This window comes from Schistocerca cancellata, chromosome 3, assembly GCF_023864275.1.
Source record: "Schistocerca cancellata isolate TAMUIC-IGC-003103 chromosome 3, iqSchCanc2.1, whole genome shotgun sequence".
In the NCBI taxonomy this organism is placed as follows: domain Eukaryota; kingdom Metazoa; phylum Arthropoda; class Insecta; order Orthoptera; family Acrididae; genus Schistocerca; species Schistocerca cancellata.
In genome coordinates, this window is record NC_064628.1 from 630,063,167 (window position 1) to 630,083,822 (window position 20,656).

At 43.0% G+C, this 20,656-nt stretch overlaps 1 protein-coding gene across 1 annotated transcript in view; it reads left to right on the forward strand.

The window, feature by feature from the left end:
* Nucleotides 1-20,656, forward strand: part of LOC126176473 (leucine-rich repeat and fibronectin type-III domain-containing protein 5-like) — a 280,061-nt gene that overhangs the window by 173,143 nt on the left and 86,262 nt on the right. Inside the window, exon 4 of the mRNA XM_049923628.1 lies at nt 13,726-15,753. Coding sequence (XP_049779585.1) covers nt 13,726-15,675 — 1,950 coding nt within the window. The 3' untranslated portion in view covers nt 15,676-15,753. The remainder of the gene's footprint in view (nt 1-13,725; nt 15,754-20,656) is intronic.

Consider the following 20,656-nt stretch of genomic DNA (forward strand, 5'->3'; position numbering starts at 1 on the left):
TGACTTACCGTCTATTACTACGAACTGTGACCTTTCTGACAGGCAATCACGAATCCAGTCGCACAACTGAGGCGATAGTCCATAGGCATGCAGTTTAAGACGCTTGTGAGGAACGGTGTCTAAAACCTTCTGGAAATCTAAAAATATGGAATCAATTTGACATCCCCTGTCGATAGCATTATTACTTCATGAGTATAAAGAGCTAGTTGTGTTTCACAAGAATGATATTTTCTGAATCCGTGCTGATTATGTGTCAATAAATCGTTTTCTTCTAGGTAATTCATAATGTTCGAGCACAATGAATGTTCCAAAACCCTACTGAAAATCGACCATAGTGATATGGGTCTGTAATTCAGCGGGTAACTCCTATTTCCCTTTGTGGGTATTGGTGTGACTTGAGCAATTTTCCAGTCTTTAGGTACGGCTATTTCTGTGAGCGAGCGGTTGTACATAATTGCTGAATATAGAGCTATTGTATCAGTAACCGAGCGCTTATGGGAAATCATCGGATGACAACTCCGGCGTCATACACGAATAACATTACCCATCCCTTTGCTGACCAACCAAGTGCAACTGGCTTAGAATTCCATCCCACAAACTGATATCAGGCACCTGTGGAACACAATGCATGCACATTTTCATGCTTGCATTCAACATTCTGGCGGTGTTAGTGGTTAATACTGCACCAGCGTTTCACATTTGGGATTCTTTTCTCGCACTTACATTAACCTGCGATCTTGCATTGTTAATCCCTTAAATACGTTACGTAGGCAATTGTATTCTCGACATTTCATTACTCTACATTAATTTTTGTATGTTACGATTTTTTTTCGTCAGTTTTTATGTTTAATGTGATGCGATTTGAGCTTTGAGTGCTAGGAGGCGCAGACCAGGAATATTTTCTACTCTGCTGAGAGGCATGGAGTCGAAGTTTGGCCCTGTATCTCTTACTCCGTCTATTTTTTTTTCGTTGCGAAGTGAGTGAATGTGCGACTTATAGAGTGTAGGTTGTAATGAAAGAACGTAAGAATGTTTACGTCGTTGCAATTACACTATCTTCTTAGCTTTCAAATGGCTCTGAGCACTATGGGACTTAACAGCTATGGCCATCAGTCCCCTAGAACTTAGAATTACTCAATCCTAACTAACCTAAGGACATCACACAACACCCAGTCATCACGAGGCAGAGAAAATCCCTGACCCCGCCGGGAATCGAACCCGGGAACCCGGGCGCGGGAAGCGAGAACGCTACCACACGACCACGAGCTGCGGACTTCTTAGCTTTATTGTGGAGGATTGTCTCAAGAATTGTGTGTTCATGTCTCCCATTATTACGATGACACCTTCGTACTGTCATTGAAGTGAATGTAATTCTGACTAAAAGTATGTCGTTGATCTGATTTATAGCGGCTTGTAGCAACACGTTAGTTAAGCACCTCTGACTCTGTACACCTATTTCAATTACCATGAATTCGGCCTGTCTTTCTTCAGTAGGGTTTGACGTGGTTAAGACTTTGTGTTTGGAGTCAGGTCGTATACTCGCACCGACACCCCCATCATGCGCGTTTGGTCTATCGAACCTAAGAAATGTATGGATAAACAGATGCAGAGGACCTGTGTGTGTTTAGCCACGTTTCGGACTGGAGTCTTACGTGAAAGTTTATTTCTCAGAAGAGAAGGTTCATTACTTTGTAATGTGCAAACAATGCTCTGTTACCAGCTCCAACGCACGCTACCCCACAGCCTGCAGGAGATAAGGGGCATTTCGGGAAACAGCTTACCTCAGGGGTGACAGAGATTTCGCGCAGCAAAGGGATTCTTACTTACGACCCCTGAAGTAGAAGAGATAGCAAAGTTAAGATTTTCTGAGATTACAGAGGTATGGGAATTAGCAGTATTTGTTGTGAGAAAATATGGTAGAGATAATGACAACTATGAGACAAACAGCTCTCTGTCTTCGGGGTGAAATGTAGGCCTAATTATGGTATTTTACAGTTCAGGGTTGAAAGAAAAAGAGAAATGATTTACGGAGCTGAAGCCGCCAGTAAAGTAATTAAATAATTACAAATTAGCGTAGAAAGCTAAATTGAATTATAAGTTACTAAAATATTCCAGAATGAGATTTTCACTCTGCAGCGGAGTGTGCGCTGATATGAAACTTCCTGGCAGATAAAAACTGTGTGCCCGACCGAGACCCGAACTCGGGACCTTGCCTTTCGCGGGCAAGTGCTCTACCTCTTTTTTTTTATTCTCCAAAAACAGTAACAAAAATGGCTACAATGAAATGACATAAATAAGGTGACAGATAATTGCAGTCATAAATTTCAGCATTCAAAAAATGAGTCTTTAGCAGTAGCACAATTTAGCACCTTCACTGTCACCTTCAACTGGTGGCAGTTCAGCATGCACATTTTCTTCTTCTGCAGCCGGTTCCTCATCATCTTTTCCCAGACCCAAATTAATCATTCAGTAAATCCTTGATGTGTGTTCCTTCCAGGGTAAATTACATGGACAGAAGAGAAGTCCGGAGCAGCGACATCGCAAAATATTTCACTGCCTTGTTATTTTTGTCAGTTCCAGCCTTCTAAACGCATCTATAGGGAGTTCAAGATCTTCCTTTATATCAGACACCAGATGTTTCTCGCCATATTCTTGTATCTGCTGTACTGCTGATTTATTTTTCATGTGTGACTTGCAGGTGAGGTTAGGGTCGGGAAAGTGACCCAATCCATTCCCTCTCTACTAGAAATCCAGTTCCTAACCTATACCCATTCGGTTGAAGACAATTCGGAGCGTGTTACCATATTTCTTATTGTGATTCTGATATTTGAGTATTTTCTCGAATTCATTTTCCATATACATCTTGTATTCAATATGTTCATCGCTCCCAATATTGTTAAAAACATAACTTGTATATTTGCCCATTAACCAAATCACTGCGTTATTTTTTGCCTGAGGGTAGTAACTTTCCTCTGGTCTGAAGAAAATGTTAGTCGGTACATTGTTTGCTGAAGTTCTTGTTATTTAAGCAATTTTCTCCCTAGTCCACCTCCAGTTGATAATCCGATCTCCACAAGTGTAACGATGAGGCACACTATCAACGAGGTTGCATTTGCTGCAGTGAGCTACCGAAGCACGACTCACGCCCGATACTCACAGCTTTACTTCTGCCAGTATCTCGTCTCCTACCTTCCAAACTTTACAGAAGCTCTCCTGCGAAATATTAATAACACAGGTTGTGATTTTTGTAATTGGCAATTTAGACCAGACAATCAATAAGTTGTGTGAGTAACGCAACCAAGGAAAAGAGTAATAATCACAGTGCTATTGCTGCAAAAATGTATAGAATTTTTGGGCTAAAGAAAAATAGTGTCAGCAGTAACTAAAATTAAGTAATGGCTATAGTCAAGGTTAATGTAGTAAGACCGACAGATGAAGGTAAAACACAGAGGTAATATAAAATTTCATGAGAATGGTCAGAGAACAACGGTTCTTACACTAGGTTAATAGCAAATCAAGACAAGTTGCGTTAACTATATACTTTGCGTCAAGTAGTTTCACTTAATGCTATTCAGTTCTGTCATATTTTTGTGTATCTTCTTTCCCGCTGCGGTCTTCATAATTACTGGGCCACCCTTAGTCCACACATTCTGAAGTCTCAAATGGTATATGGCATTTTACAACATCATTAGCCATTGTCTATCATATCTTCAGTTATTGTAAGCCCTGCCATTCCTAATCTTTCCTCCTGGCTAAAAACCTCGGCCTTTTCTCGGTATGAGATGAACTTTTCAATTATTGGCCGAGGTTTAGCTGCACCTGATACTCTCCGCTCCAGCCGACAGCTCCTGTCGATGTCCGCCATTCTTACTTCAGTAACTAATTTTTGACTTCTAACCAGTATGAGCAATTTGTCTTTTTCTTCCGCCTCATTTGCTGTTACGCCAAACAGCCGCAGGCGGTTTCGCCTTCGGTACTGTTCTAACTCGTCCGTCATATCACTCAGTTTTTCTTCCAAAACAGTGATTCTATCTACTAACGAGTATGTGGAATTTCATAAATGTGTCTTATTTAGATTAAGCGATTTCCTAAAAAAAAAATGGCTCTGAGCACTATGGGACTCAACTTCTGAGGTCATTAGTCCCCTAGAACTTAGAACTAGTTAAACCTAACTAACCTAAGGACATCACACACATCCATGCCCGAGGCAGGATTCGAACCTGCGACCGTAGCAGTCGCGCGGTTCCGGACTGAGCGCCTAGAACCGCTCGGCCACCGCGGCCGGCGCGATTTCCTAACTACATTATTGTCGAATATGAGTAATCACACCCAACAGACACGTATGTCTATAGTACAGAAGGAATCAATTTGGAGAAGCAGTTGATTGGACACAGGAAGGACGAGAAAATTACATCTACATCTACATGATTACTCTGCAGTTCACAATTAAGTATCTGGCAAATGGTTCATTGAACCATCTTCAACCTACTTCTCTACCGCTCAACTCTCGGACAACGCGCGAGAAAAAAAACTTAAACTCTCCGTGCGAGCTGATTTCTCCTATTTTGTTATAATTATGATTTCTCCTTGTGCAAGTGGGCACCAGAAAAATATTTTCACACTCTGAGCTGAAAGATGGTGATTGAAATTCCATGAGCGAAAAAACGCCTTTGTTTTAATGACTGACACCCTGACTGGCGCACAATATCCATGACATTCTCTCCCCCATTTTTCGACAATGCAAAACGAGTTGCCCTTCTTTGAACTTTTTGGTGTCCTCCGTCAATCCCATCTGAGGCGGATTCCACACTGCACACTAATACTCCAGAAGAGGACAGGCAAGCATAATGCAGGCAGTCTCATTAGTAGATCTGTTACACATTCTACGTGTTCTGCTAATAAATCACCGTCTTTTGTTTGATTTCCTCACAACATTATGCATGTGATCATTCCAGTTTAAGTTATTTGTAATTGTGAAGCAAATTTGTACTTATTATCCCTAAGTATTTAGTTGAATTTACAGCCTTTAGATTTCTGTGATTTACTGTCTAACCGAAATTTAGCAAATTTCTTTTAGAACTCATGTGAATGGTTCACTCTAAGAGGGCTGCTCAAATTGTTTCCTAAATGGTTTATGTGGACGAGGAACAGTAGAGGGCCTACAAAACTTTCTTGGGTAACTCCAGATATCACTTACGTTTTACGCGCTGACTTTCCGCCAGTTATTAAGAAATGTGACCTTTCTTATAGGAAATCACGAATCCAGTCAAACTGAGACGATACTCCATAGGCACACAATTTGACAAGAAGTCGCTTGTGAGGAACGGTACCTGAAACCCTCTGGAAATCTAAAAATATGGACTCAGTTTGACGTCTCCTGTTGATAACACTCACTACTTCGTGAGAATAAATCTGTGTTCCACAAGAATGATATTTTCTGAATCGGTGTTGGCTATTTGTTAATAAATAGTTTCTTTAGAGTTAATTACTAATGTTCGAGCACAGTACATGTTCCAAAATCCTACTGCAAATCGACGTTAGTGATATGAGTCTATAATTCAGCGGATTACTCCTCTTTTCTTTCTTGAGTATTGATGTGACTTGTGCAACTTTCAAGTCTTTGGGTACGGATCTTTCTACGAGTGAGTGGATGTATATGACTACTAAGTATGGAGCTATTGTATCGAGCATAGTCTGAAAGGAATCTGACTGATATATAGTCTGGATCGGACGCCTTGCCTTTATTGTTTTAAGCTGCTTTGCTACACTGAGAATATCTATTTCTAAGTTACTCAGTTGGCACTTAGTCATGATTAGAATTCTGGAATATTTATTTCGTCTTGTTTTGTGACGGAATTTCAGAAAACAGTGTTAAGTAACACGGCCTTAGTGGCACTGATATCAATAACATCACCATTGTTATCGTGCAGTGGAGGTATTGATTGGGTCTTGCCGCTGGTGTACTTTAGATACGACCAGAATCTCTTTGGTTTTCTGCCAAATTTCGAGAGATAGCTTCGGCGTGGAACATATTAAAAGTATCTTGCATTGAAGTTCCTACTAAATTTCTAGCTTCGGTAAAACTTCGCGTATCTTGGGAGTTATGCGTTCTTTTAAATTTGGCGTGCTTTTTATGTTGCTTGTCCAACAAGGTTCTGACCTGTTTTGTGTACCATGGGGGATCAGTATCATCTCTTATTACTTTATGTAGTACATATCTCCCAGCTGCCATCGATACTATTCCTCTGAATACAAACCACATCTGGTTACGTAACCAGATTGGAAGGAGTGGAGACTGTCTCTTCGGTAGGTGTCTAGCGATCTTTTTATTTTTTTCTTTTTTTAAAACACGAGTGGACGTATTTTGAGTTTATTGTTGGTGAGTGTTTGGATGCTACAGTATTCAATCTAGCTACAACAGCCTTGTGGTCACTAATCCCTATTTGGTCAGGATTACTGGTTACTAAGAGGTCAAGTGTATTTTTGCAACCATTTGTACTTAGAGTGGGCTCCTGAACTAACCGTTCAAAATAATTTTCTGATAAAGTATTTAGCACGATTTAGGGCGACGTTTATGCCTACCATTGACTTTAAACACGTGTTTTCGCCAACATTCCGAAGGTAGATTGAAGTCACCACCAAATATAACTGTGAATGAGGTACCTATTTGAAATGAGACAGCCGCGCAGAGTGGCCGCGCGGTTAGAGGCGCCATGTCCCGGATTGCTAGGCCCTTCCCGCCGGAGGTTCGAGTCCTCCCTCGGGTATGGGTGTGTGGGCTGTTCTAAGCATAAGTTAGTTTAGGTAGTCTGTAAGCCTAGGGACCGATGTGCTCAGCAGTTCGGTCCATTAGGGATTCACACACATTTGAACATTTGAAATGAGACAATTTTTCTTTGAACTGTTCAGCATCTGTATCGTCTGAGTAGGGGAGTCGGTAAAAGGAATAAATCATTAATTTCCTCTCGTTCTCAATTATAACCTCCATATACGCTAACTCACAGGAATTATCTACTTCAGTTTCACTACAAGCTAAACTGTCACTTATTTGCGTATATGGTGACAGCGCTAGATAGGGACACACATGAGCCCATCGGATTTGCATCAGGCGAATTTGGTGGCCGATACATCGACGTCAGCTCACTACAATGCTCCTCAAACCACTTTGGCATGGTTCTGGCTGTGAGACATGGACAATTACACTGCTGAAAGATGGAATCACCTTAGGGGAAAACATCATTCATGTAGGTATACAGGTGGCATGCCTGCCGAAAAAGCACAATGCTGGTGCACGCTGTCAGCTGCCAGCGTGTACGGTTATTACCACAGGTCCATACAAGGGCAAGAGAATGTCTCCCATAGCATAATACTGCCACCAGCAGGCATCAGTGGCGCGGTGTAAGTTTCGAGCCGCAGTTCTCTTCGATGAATGCTTTTGTGGAGACGACCATCGACCTGTTGTTGTTGTGGTCTTTAGTCCTAAGACTGGTTTGATGCAGCTCTCCACGCTACTCTATCCTGTGCAAGCTTCTTCATCTCCCAGTACTTACTGCAACATACATCCTTCTGAATCTGCTTAGTGTATTCATCTCTTGCTCTCCCTCTACGATTTTTATCCTCCACGCTGCCCTCCTACGCTAAATTTGTGATCCCTTGATGCCTCAGAACACGTCCTACCAACGGGTCCATTCTTCTTGTCAAGTTGTGCCACAAACTCCTCTTCTCCCCAATTCTGTTCAATACCTCCTCATTAGTTATGTGATCTACCCATCTAATCTTCAGCATTCTTTTGTAGCACCACATTTCGTAGGTTTCTTTTCTCTTCTTGTCCAAACTATTTATCGTCCATGTTTCACTTCCATACATGGCTACACTCCATACAAATACTTTCAGAAACGACTTCCTGACACTTAAATCTATACTCGATGTTAACAAATTTCTCTTCTTCGGAAACGCTTTCCTTGCCATTGGCATTCGACATTTTATATCCTCTCTACTTCGACCATCATCAGTTATTTTGCTTCCCAAAGAGCAAAACTCTTTTACTACTTTAAGTGTCTTATTTTCTGATCTAATTCCCTCAGCATCACCCGACTTAATTGGACTACATTCCATTAAGCTCGTTTTGCTTTTGTTGATGTTCATCTTATATCCTCCTTTCAAGACACCTTCCATTCCGTTCAACTCCTCTTCCAAGTCCTTTGCTGTCTCTGAGAGAATTACAATGTCATCAGCGAACCTCAAAGTTTGTATTTCTTCTCCATGGACTTTAATACCTACTCCGAATTTTTCCTTTGTTTCCTTTACTGCTTGCTCAATATACCGATTGAATAACATCGCGGACAGGCTACAACCCTGTCTCACACCCTTCCCAACCGCTGCTTCCCTTTCATGCCCCTCGACTCTTATAACTGCCATCTGGTTTCTGTACAAATTGTAAATAGCCTTTCGCTCCCTGTATTTTACCCCTGCCACCTTAAGAATTTGAAAGAGAGTATTCCAGTCAACATTGTCAAAAGCTTTCTCTAAGTCTACAAATGCTAGAAATGTAGGTTTGCCTTTCCTTAATCTATTTTCTAAGATAAGTCGTAGGGTCAATATTGCCTCACGTGTTCCAACATTTCTGCGGAATCCAAACTGATCTTCGCCGAGGTCAGCTTCTACCAATTTTTCCATTCGTCTGTAAAGAATTCGCGTTAGTATTTTGCAGCTGTGACTTATTAAACTGATAGTTCGGTAATTTTCACATCTGTCAGCACCTGCTTTCTTTGGGATTGGAATTATTATATTCTTCTTGAAGTCTAAGGGTATTTCACCTGTCTCATACATCTTGTTCACCAGATGGTAGAGTTTTGTCAGGACTGGCTCTCCCAATGCCGTCAGTAGTTCCAATGGAATGTTGTCTACTCCCGGGGCCTTGTTTCGACTCAGGTATTTCAGTGCTCTGTCAAATTCTACACGCAGTATCGTATCCCCCATTTCATCTTCATCTACATCCTCTTCCATTTCCATAATATTGTCCTCAAGTACATCGCCCTTGTATAGACCCTTTATATACTCCTTCCACCTGCTTTCTCTTCTTTGCTTAGAACTGGGTTTCCATCTGAGCTCTTGATAATCATACAAGTGGCTCTCTTTTCTCCAAAGGTCTCTTTAATTTTCCTGTAGGCAGTATATATCTTACCCCTAGTGAGATAAGCCTCTACATCCTTACATTTGTCCTCTAGCCATCCCTGCTTAGCCATTTTGCACTTCCTGTCAATCTCATTTTTGAGACGTTTGTATTCCTTTTTGTCTGCTTCATTTACTGCGTTTTTATATTTTCTCCTTTCATCAATTAAATTCAATATTTCTTCTGTTACCGAAGGATTTCTACTAGCCCTTGCCTTTTTACCTACTGGATCTTCTGCTGCCTTCACTACTTCATCCCTCAGACCTACCCATTCTTCTACTGTATTTCTTTCCCCCATTCCTGTCAATTGTTCCCTTATGCTCTCCCTGAAACTCTGTACAACCTCTGGTTCCTTCAGTTTATCAAGGTCCCATCTCCTTAAATTCCCACTTTTTTGCAGTTTCTTCAGTTTTAATCTACAGTTCATAACCAATAGATTGTGGTCAGAGTCCACATCTGCCCCTGGAAATGTCTTACAACTTAAAACCTGGTTCCTAAATCTCTGTCTTACCATTATATAATCTATCTGATACCTTCTAGTGTCTCCAGGATTCTTCCATGTATACAACCTTCTTTTATGATTCTTGAACCAAGTGTTAGCTATGATTAAGTTATGCTCTGTGGAAAATTCTACCAGACGGCTTCCTCTTTCATTTCTCTCCCCCAATCCATATTCACCCACTATTTTTCCTTCTCTCCCTTTTCCTACTCTAGAATTCCAGTCACCCATGACTATTAAATTTTCGTCTCCCTTCACTACCTGAGTAATTTCTTTTATCTCATCATACATTTCATCAATTTCTTCATCATCTGCAGAGCTAGTTGGAATATAAACTTGTACTACTGTAGTAGGCATGGGCTTCGTGTCTATCTTGGCCACAATAATGCGTTCACTATGCTGTTGGTAGTAGCTTACCCGCTCTCCTATTTTTTATTCATTATTAAACCTACTCCTGCATTACCCCTATTTCATTTTGTATTTTTAACCGTGTATTCACCTGACCAAAAGTCTTGTTCCTCCAGCCACCGAACTTCACTAATTCCCACTATATCTAACTTCAGCCTATCCATTTCCCTTTTTAAATTTTCTAACCTACCTGTCCGATTAAGGGATCTGACATTCCACACTCCGATCCGTAGAACGCCAGTTTTCTTTCTCCTGATAACGACGTCCTCCTGAGTAGTCCCCTCCCGGAGATCCGAATGGGGGACTATTTTACCTCCGGAATATTTTACCCAAGAGGACGCCATTATTATTTAACCATACAGTAACGCTGCATACTCTCGGGAAAAATTACGGCTGTAGTTTCCCCTTGCTTTCAGCCGTTCGCAGTACCAGCACAGCAAGTCCGTTTTGGTTAGTATTGCAAGGCCAGATCAGTCAATCATCCAGACTGTTGCCCCTGCAACTACTGAAAAGGCTGCTGCCCCTCTTCAGGAACCACACGTTTGTCTGGCCTCTCAACAGATACCCCCCCGTTGTGGTTGCACCTACGGTACGGCTATCTGTATCGCTGAGGCACGCAAGCCTCCCCACCAACGGCAAGGTCCATGGTTCATGGGGGTACCTAGTGTAGCAAAAATGTGGTTCACCCGAAGAGCCGACACGTTTCCACTGATCGACTGTCGAATACCGATGGTCCCGTCCCACTGCAGTCGTAACTGACGACGTCGTTGGGTCAACGTGGGAACACAAAGAAGTGGCCTGCCGTGGAGCTCCACGTTCAACAATGTACAACGAACGGTGTGCTCCGAAGCACTTGTGCGTGCACCAGCATTTTGCTCTTTCGGCAGGCATGCCACGGATCACCCATCTGCGTACTTTACAGAGCAGACGAGCCTCCGAATCCCACGTTATGTGATGAGTAGTAGAGGTCCAACCATTTAGCGCCTACTGGTAGTTTCACTGTGCTTCCGCCTCTTAACGTAGACGCTCACGACAGTAGCACGCGTCCATTCGACCAACTTCGCCGTTTTCGAAATACTCGTTCACAGGCTCCGTGCAGTAATAATCTGCTGTTTGTCAAAGTCACTTGACCCAATGGATTTCCCCATTTGCAATCCATATCTTCCCTAGGGTGATCCCCCGTCCGTGTCTGCACCTTTTAAACACTTCCTTCTACATACTTTCGTTACCGCGCCACGTGTTCGCAACGCCACCGCAACGTCGCCGTCGGCAGTGGTCATGTTTTACCTTATCAGTGTGTATTATATTCAAAAAATTGTTACACTCGGGTATTTCTATGAACTGACTGATTCCAGTTGTGAGTCACTGATGCTGAACTATTAGGATAGTACGTTTTTACGTCTCGTTAAGGGGGGTTGGACGTCAAATGGGCCGACTTGGAGCGACAGAGGCACCACAGGACATTTCAATTTCCACTGTCTATCCTTTTACAAATAAATTCATAAAACTTTGTCAGCATGACCAGGAAGGATTCAGAATTCACACTCATTGCAGTGAAAGTTCAAAATCATAATAAAATAATTTATTTTACATGCGAAATCTCATCTTTTTTTCTCTTACTATTGGCTCCATTTGTTGCTATAGGTACACTTTTCTTCATAAGTAAGAGAGATTCTTCGATTAATTTTGGACTGCTTATTAAACACGAACTCCTTAATGCAAAACTCTAGAATTTTACAAAATTGAGATAATTAACTATAAAATTTGAGTTTTTTCTAAACATGAAGTTTAAATTGTAGCAGCTTATTCAGTTTTTCATAAATAAAATTCTAGTCATACAGCCCCGCGGGGTTAGCCGAGCGGTCTGAGGCGCTGCAGTCAGGGACTGTGCGGCTGGTCCCGGCGGAGGTTCGAGTCCTCCATCGGTCATGGGTGTGTGTGTGTGTGTGTTTGTCCTTAGGATAATTTAGGATAAGTAGTGTGTAGGCTTAGGGACTGATGACCTTAACCGTTAAGTCCCATAAGATATTTTAAAAAAAAAAAAGAAGTTTCATACACCCGTAAGTATGGTTTGTATGCCGTGCAAAATTAATCGAAGAATCTCTCTTACTTATAAAGAAAAGTGTACCTGTAGCAACAAATGCAGCCAATAGTAAATGAAAAAAAATATGAAATTTCACATGTGAAAAAAATTTATTTTGTTAATGCTTTTGAAGTTCCACTGCTATGAGTGTGAATCCTGAATCCTTCCGAGTCATTCTGACGAAGTTTTATGAATTTATTTGTAAAAGTATAGACAGTGGAAATTAAAATGTCCTGTGGTGCCTCTCCTGCTCCAAGTCGGCCCGTTTGACTTCCTACCCCCCTTAAATATAACATGAGGCAGTCACCCCTTCAACTCACAAATTAATGACGGTGAACCTCAACACAGGCCAAAATGAAATACTAATCATCATACACCACTTTTAAGTGATGCAGGCATTCAACAACCCAAATTCAGTGCAAACCAAGACCGCCGGCCCTGTGGATGCTAGCCTATCGTACTATTCAGTCATATAATGCCCCCATACATCTCCTCATAAAGTATAACAATACACTTTCCCGTTAATCGTTGCAACTATGTCTGTTGTTGAGGGATTACTGAGGAGAAAGCGACACGTTCAACAGCTGCCTTTCAACGACAATCCCAGACGCCACAACTATTATCACTGACACAGCATTCGTGACACTTCGACCTCGAAAGTCGATACCTGTACGTGTTCGTAGCCTGTAAACAAGTAATTACGCTAAGTAATGTATAATGGGGTCATGGACACAGCGAGGCAGCTTGTCTGCAAGTCACCAATGTGAATAAATCCAAACACTGAGATCAGGATCTAGCGTAATCCCTTTTAGCCCCGACCAATTAATCACTACATCGTGTGTTTGTGCGCCTGAATGTATCGCAAACAAGGCATCGGGTCGGAAGCTGAATCGAAGTGAGGAAAATATACAACTTAAAATATAAATAAAAGTAATTCCTCCCGTAGCTTCCTAATATCAAAATTTTAATTAATTAATAGTTAATATTAGTGCTCAAGTCATACTTTGTTCTCCACTAAGAACGAATTACACGGTCTCAACCAGTAAGTTATTGGACAGTTAATCCCCATATTTGAGCTCATGCCTGGAATACGTATTGTGTAATTTGAGACAAACGTATTAGTTTCAAAATCCGAAATTTGTACTCAAAAGCATTTTAACTAGCAACTTTTGAAACAGTTACGAACTGGCAAACTCTGCGCTTATTACTGAATTTAAATTCGGTAACGAAACAGTGTTAAGAGAAGGTATCACTTAACGTAAAAACAACAGTTCTCTCTGGTCGCCTGAAACCGTTCTGGTCTCCTAGATAACAATGTGACAGACGAGTAACTTGACATATGTCAAACCTGACCACCTCACACTGGAGATCGTTCCATTAGCTGATGAATGCCGTGACGTGCTGCAAGTAGCCCAGTCGAAATAGTAACCATGCTTGTCATTATATTGCTGATTCAGTTCAACAGGCGTATTTTGTCTAATATTGCTTCTCACGTACACAGTTCATAGCGCTGAAGAAGCAAGTTTATGTTTTTAATTCAGGTGATGTGTTGTCTTTTCGCAGGATTGCACCAGTAGCATGAAACTAGGGGTCAGTAACGTCGAATTTGCTAACAGCACCTTGGCAGCCGGCTGGCTGGATGTGAGGGCGACACTCAGTTCACTGACCCTCAGCAACTGCTCGATCGAAGCCTTCCACGATGACGCCTTCAATACTTCGCAGTTCGCCAACCTGGAAACGCTGATTTTGAGTGGGCTCCCCTTAAAAAAACTGCAGACAGCAGCACTCCGTCCACTCCGCAACGTTGGAACCCTGTCTCTTGATGATTGCCACGCTTTGCAGGAAGTGGATCCGAAGTTCACAGACGTGCTTCCTAAGCTGTGGAGCCTGCAAGTACTGAGAACCATATACAGCAGCAATAGGCAGATACTCCCAGCGTTCGCGGGCACCGCAGCGATCGTAGACCTCAAACTCAACGAGTTGGGCACACTGCGGCCCGAGGACATCGGCGTCACAGCCGTATCAGCGGCGACCCTGAACCTCCAAATGTCTGGCATCGAGGATGTGCTAGTTGGTACCTTCCCGACATCGACGAATCGTCAACTGTTGACCCTGCATAACAATAAATTAACAACACTGAGAAATATGTCAATCTCGTTTGAAAATCACCATGATTACTTTCAAATATATCTCGCAGGCAATCCCTGGAACTGCGACTGTTCCCTTCTGTGGCTCCATCCACATGTCAGTACAATTGCAGATAGGCCAATTTGTTCAACTCCACAACATTTCACTGGCTGGAATCTGACATCTGCCTTGGACCAGCTGAAGGAATCTTGCGCTATATCCTCCACGTTATTGCCGCCGTCAACTGCCCCTGAACCGACAGAGTCTTCGATAACTGGAACCTCAGAACCTACAGGGACATCCGTAAGCGCGACAGCGGAAACTGGACTGACAGCTAATGATGAGAGCTCTCCACCTTCAACCAGCGATCACAGCTCAACCACGGCACCTGACAATACTTCCGAGCTCCCAACAACTTCACCACAAAGTTCTACACCCTTTAGCACTTCCGAAGCCCCCACCACGGCACATGCTTCAACTGATTCTACATTCACCACTGTTAAGATTCCAACATCACCGCTACCAGATGAGCGTCCAGAAGATCTGAAGCTATGCTACCACGTAGAGTTCTCGGAGCACGATGTGATGGAGGACTGGAGAAAAGATTCGGTTCTCATCCACGACATCGACGAGTGTACACTCAAAATCTCTGTGCCGTACAGTGTCGCTGGTGGATTCATGGTGTGGAAGGAAGCGGACACCGCAGACTGCTACGAGACAAGCCCTCTGAACTCACCCACCGTTGTTTTGGAAAATCTCAAGCCTGAGGTGGACTACAATATCTGCGTTCTGCGACCTGAAGAGACGAGAACATCCATCCACAATTGCCACCCGCACAGGACAATGGCAGAGTACACCAAACGAACATGGCTCTCCAACGGCGACGTACCGTTCGTGTCGGGTATGACAGCCATCGGGTCAATCGTGGTGACGATTTTGTCGGCGGGGATAGCCGTGTTCCTGGTGCGGCGTCATCCGACCTGGATTTTCCACGATGTCTGGGAGATGGGCAAAACGACCGTCATCCAACGGAGGCCCAAGGTCCCGGATCGGCGACTCTCCTTCCCGTCTTGGTGGCCCCCGCCTCCACCTCCGAACCCTCGTCGCCCGAGCTCCAGCCAGAGCACTGGCTCCGGCAGTTACATCAATGTCGAACCACCAGCATCACCAGTGCAACTGGTCGCCCAGTTCCTGAGGCGGTCGAGCGGCAGCGTCAGGAGGATGTTTCAGCGACAGGACGGCGCCAATCGGCAGAGCTCCTCACCTCCCTCCACCAGATCATCACACTCGGGATCCCGCCCGAGTACTTCCTCATCAAACTGCTCCGTGTGCACCGACTCCACTAACACCACTTTCTCCGAAGATATCTACGCAGGGCGACAATAGGGCTATTTACTGGCCTCGGCTAACTGGAAGTGCAGCTCACGCCTTGCAGAAACTCATAAGTTGCTTCCACTAGTACAGGTAAGCATGGCGGTTTCTACTTGGTATATACGAGGATTGTCCAGAAAGTAAGTTCTGATCGGTCGCGAAATGGAAACCGGTGGGAAAATCCGGTAAAGCTTTGCACAAATATGTTGGGCAGTGTCTCTAGTATGCCCGTCGATCGTGTCGCGTAGCCTTTTCAGTTTTGAGTGAATAGTGAGCACACAAAGACGCGTAGGGAATAGCGACTCCCGCCAAGTATGAGGGCCCAGTTAGAGATTTCGCCTGCGTCATGCAGCCCACATAATGCAACTGTCGAGCAGTTCCTTCTTAATGCCAACTCTCGGCCGCACACTGTAGGGGCAATGAAGATTCTCCTGCAGCGTTTCCGATGAGAAGTGTCTGATTACCCACAATACAATCCGTAATTGGCTACCCCTGAGTCTCATCTCTACTCACAAGCACCGCTGGATATGAAGATAAAATTTTTCCACAGACAACGAGCTGCAGACCAGTGCAGATAACTGGCCGAAAGCATAGGCGGCTGCTTTCTATGACGAGGATATTAGGATATTGGAAAGTTAATACAACACTACGACAAAACTCGAAGTTGGAGCGGCGACTATGTAGAGAAGTAGGTGGAAGGTGTACTTAACTGTTGCAAATAAAACGTTTCTGGTTTTCACTGTGGTTTCCATTTCGCGACCGATCGGAACTTACTTTCTGGACAACCCTCTTTACAAATTTGGCTGCTATAATGTGTTCCTACGTTTCATCCCATCTTGTCCGATCTTCTACATCTACACGATTAACCTGCAATTTAAAGTATTTGGCATAAAGTTGATAGAACCATTCTAAAGCTCTTTCTCCACTGTTCCATTCTCGAAAAGCACTTCGAATAACACCTATTTTTTCCGTGGGACCTCTGATTTCTCTTATTTTATCATGATAGTCATTTCTCCTTGGAAGTTGGAAGAGGAAAATGGCGACTGAAATTTCCTAAAAACATTTCACAACGACAAAAAGCGCCTTTATCTGTAAATACCCAATACCGCGCAGCAGGAACCCATAAGAGGGCGGAAAACCGTAGTGAGGGCAGTGTCTTTACACCTTCTAACTTCCAATAAAACACTATCTTGGGTTCTCTTCATAACTTCTCGTCAGTTACTACTAGCTGTGACCTTTCTGTCAGAAAATCACGAATCTAGTAGTACAGTTGGGGCATGAATCTAGTAGTACAGTTGAGGCAATACTGCACGGACGAATCATTTCATTAGACGCCGCTTGTAAAGGTATTTCACAATCTTGGAACACAGTGTATAGCGTATATTCCAAAACTCTGCTACAAATCGATGACAATGATATGGGTCTGCAATTTAGCAGATTAATTCTATTTCCCTTCTTGTTTATTGGTGTGACCCGTGTAACGACCCATTCTTTAGGTACACCAGAAACACAACTAAATATCTGGAAAACGACACATCGTACAATAAAATGTTCTGGGTGAAAAGTTAATACATTGAAGTATAAAAAATAAAAACATCAAGAAGGAGTTGTGTGGGCCTTTCGCCATCAATCGCGTAAGGGTGCCGCTAGTAGCGCGACTGTGAGGATGCAAATCAGAATTGCTTTAAATACACTTTGTAACAGTCGTGGGCTTTAGTTACCTTTGAGATTGGACGTCATGAGTTGGTTTTAGTCAAGAATGCCTATGAGATGACAAAGACGCGATTATCATCATCTCAATGAGTTTGAACGAAGTCGTGAAATGGGGCTAGGAGTATCTGGATGCTCCTTCTGCGATATTTCAGAAAGACTTGGCAGGAATGTAGCCACTTTACCTGACCGCTGGCAGGGTAGCATTCATTTCACGCTAGGTGAAGAGAGCCCTACGTCATACTGACGTAGGCACGCGTCATCATGAGTTTCACGAGTTGTCCTATCGACTGTTGTGTGCATTCTGTATATATCGACTGTTGTGTGCGTGTTGAATCTGCATTGTTATTTGTATATGTGCTTTCATTGTCCTATTGTCCGGTGTTGCTAGCGTGTACGTCGTTCTGAACATGGGCTCTAACGGAGATGAGAGAACTTTCCAGCAGATCCATGAAGATAGTCTGAAAGATTTCACTATCTTTCTTAGTTGATTTACAACACGAAGGCAAAATTAAATGGAACTAGATGGTTTAAATTTCTAGCACCATTCGGAATTATCTTCAGAATCACTTCAAGTTCTCAGTTTAACGTTTCTACCCACATGAATTATGTACAATTCATCGGATTTTATAAAAATGCGAAACACTTTAATTTCTTCCTATTTCAAGTTTTTATCCACATGATTTATTCAATATTAATCGGACTGAAAACATGACTAGACACTTTAATAACTTTCGTTATGGTTATGATTCCTTCATTCAGATATTCGTTACGTTCACGAAACACACAATAACATCCCACATTCTTTGGATTGCAACTAAATAATTAATTACTTCATTTTTATGTCCACACGATTTATGCACGATTCATCGGATTTAAAAAGAATGACAAGCTTTTTTTAGATTTCGTTATGGCTCCTTCGCTCAGACACTAATTACGTTCATGAAATACACAATGTTGTTGTTTGTTGTTGTTGTTGTCTTCAGTCCTGAGACTGGTTTGATGCAGCTCTCCATGCTACTCTATCCTGTGCAAGCTTCTTCATTTCCCAGTACCTACTGCAGCCTACATCCTTCTGAATCTGCTTAGTGTATTCATCTCTCGGTCTCCCTCTACGATTTTTACCCTCCGCGCTGCCCTCCAATACTAAATTGGTGATCCCTCGATGTCTCAGAACATTTCCTACCAACCGATCCCTTCTTCTAGTCAAGTTGTGCCACAAGCTCCTCTTCTCACCAATTCTATTCAATACCTCCTCATTAGTTATGTGATCTACCCATCTTATCTTCAGCATTCTTCTGTAGCACCACATTTCGAAAGCTTTTATTCTCTTCTTGTCTAAACTATTTATTGTCCACGTTTCACTTCCATACATGGCTACACTCCATACAAATACTTTCAGAAACGACTTCCTGACATTCAAATCTATACTCGATGTTAACAAATTTTTCTTCTTCAGAAACGCTATTCTTGCCATTGCCAGTCTACATTTTATATCCTCTCTACTTCGACCATCATCAGTTATTTTGCTCTCCAAATAGCAAAACTCCTTTACTACTTTAAGTGTCTCATTTCCTAATCTAATTCCCTCAGCATCACCCGACACACAGAAATACACAATAACATCGCAAATTGTTGGGATTACATTTAACAATTCATTCACTGGGACGAGCATATCACACAACTCCTGCCACTTCGTTTGTACACATGTATTTACATTTAGCTTTTTACGTTATCGGTACAACTGCAAAGATCGATATACGTACTCATTTAGTCGATTTAGGTTATTCACGTCATGATGACGTAGCGTTACGTCATTATGACGTACGGTTGTCCTCACCTAGCGTGAGATGAATGCTATCCCCGCTGGCAGCGGTGAGCATGAGAACGTGCAGTCGCAAGAAGACCGGGCTCCGGGCGGTCACCTGGCACTACCGAGAGGGAAGTCCATCGCGTTCGCCGTTTGGCTCTGCAGCAGCAATGTCAGCAACAATTGGCACTACAGTGACAGAAAGAACTGTTACAAATCGGTTACTTCGAGACACCTCTGGGCCACACGTCATGTGCCGTGCATTCTACCATCCCTGAACCATCGCCATTTGTGACTTTGGTGGCGTCAAGCGAGAGCTCATTGGAGGGCAGGCTGGAGGTCTGTAGTATTTCTGATGAAGCTGGTTGTGTCTGCCACGGCGCCAGTAATGACAGTGTATTGGTTAGAAAGAGACCAGTTGAGAACCTGCAGCCAATCCTCCTACGTGCTAGACACACTGTACGTGCACTTAGAGTCATGATCAGAGGTGCGATTTCGTATGATAGCAGGCGCACTCTCGTGGTTATCCCATGCCACGCAGCCTGACTGCTAAACTGCACGTCAGTCTGTTGTGCTGTCATTAATGAAAAGCATTCCAGCATAACGCTCGCCCACTTACCGCTATTTTAACGCATCATGCTCTACAGAATGTCGACACGTTGCCTGAGCCTTCTCGATCACATATGGGACATCACTGGACGATGACTCCAGCCTCATCCATAAACAGCGTTAACCGTGCCTTTATTGACCGTCCAAGTGCAACTGGGTACGGAACTCTATCGCATAAAATCCCATCCGTCACCTGTACGACACAATCCGTGAACATATACATGCTTTTGTTCAACAATATGGCAGTTACTCCAGTTATTAATGTACCAACATTCCGCAGTTGACATGGCTTCTCGCACTTCAATTAACCTGCGATCTTGCAATGTTAATCAAATACATTATCTACTGTATTCCCAAAATTTCATTATTCTACATTAATTACATTTTGATGCTGCGACTTTTTCCCTGCGACTTTTCCCTGCCTGGGCGGGGTCAACTTCGCGTTTTCAAATGCGAACTGCCCAACCTGTGGTCTCAATCCAGCTTCCAGTAAATTGTTCCCGACAATTCGTGGTGACGCTCGGCAAGTAAACTGTCCCGCATTTCACCTGTTGACATCCGACTGTTCGTCACACGCACTTGAATAATCGTACTATCTTCTCGCGGTGTGGTCATTCTGGAAGGATCCTTGCCTATTCTCTTTGCTGCTCTCTTGTCTTGAGTGTATCTCATCAGGGGTCCAGCACTCATTCTGCTATCCTGCAGAACAGCAAACTGTCGGTGTGATCTGATGCCATGTCCCTCACGACTATGATTCGATCTTTCCCAAAGTTCGATATAAGGCGATAAATTCAACGTGCAGGTCTTCTGATTAGTGTTGCAGTCGTTAACTGATAAGTACCAGAAACATTAGGCCCACCCAGTAGT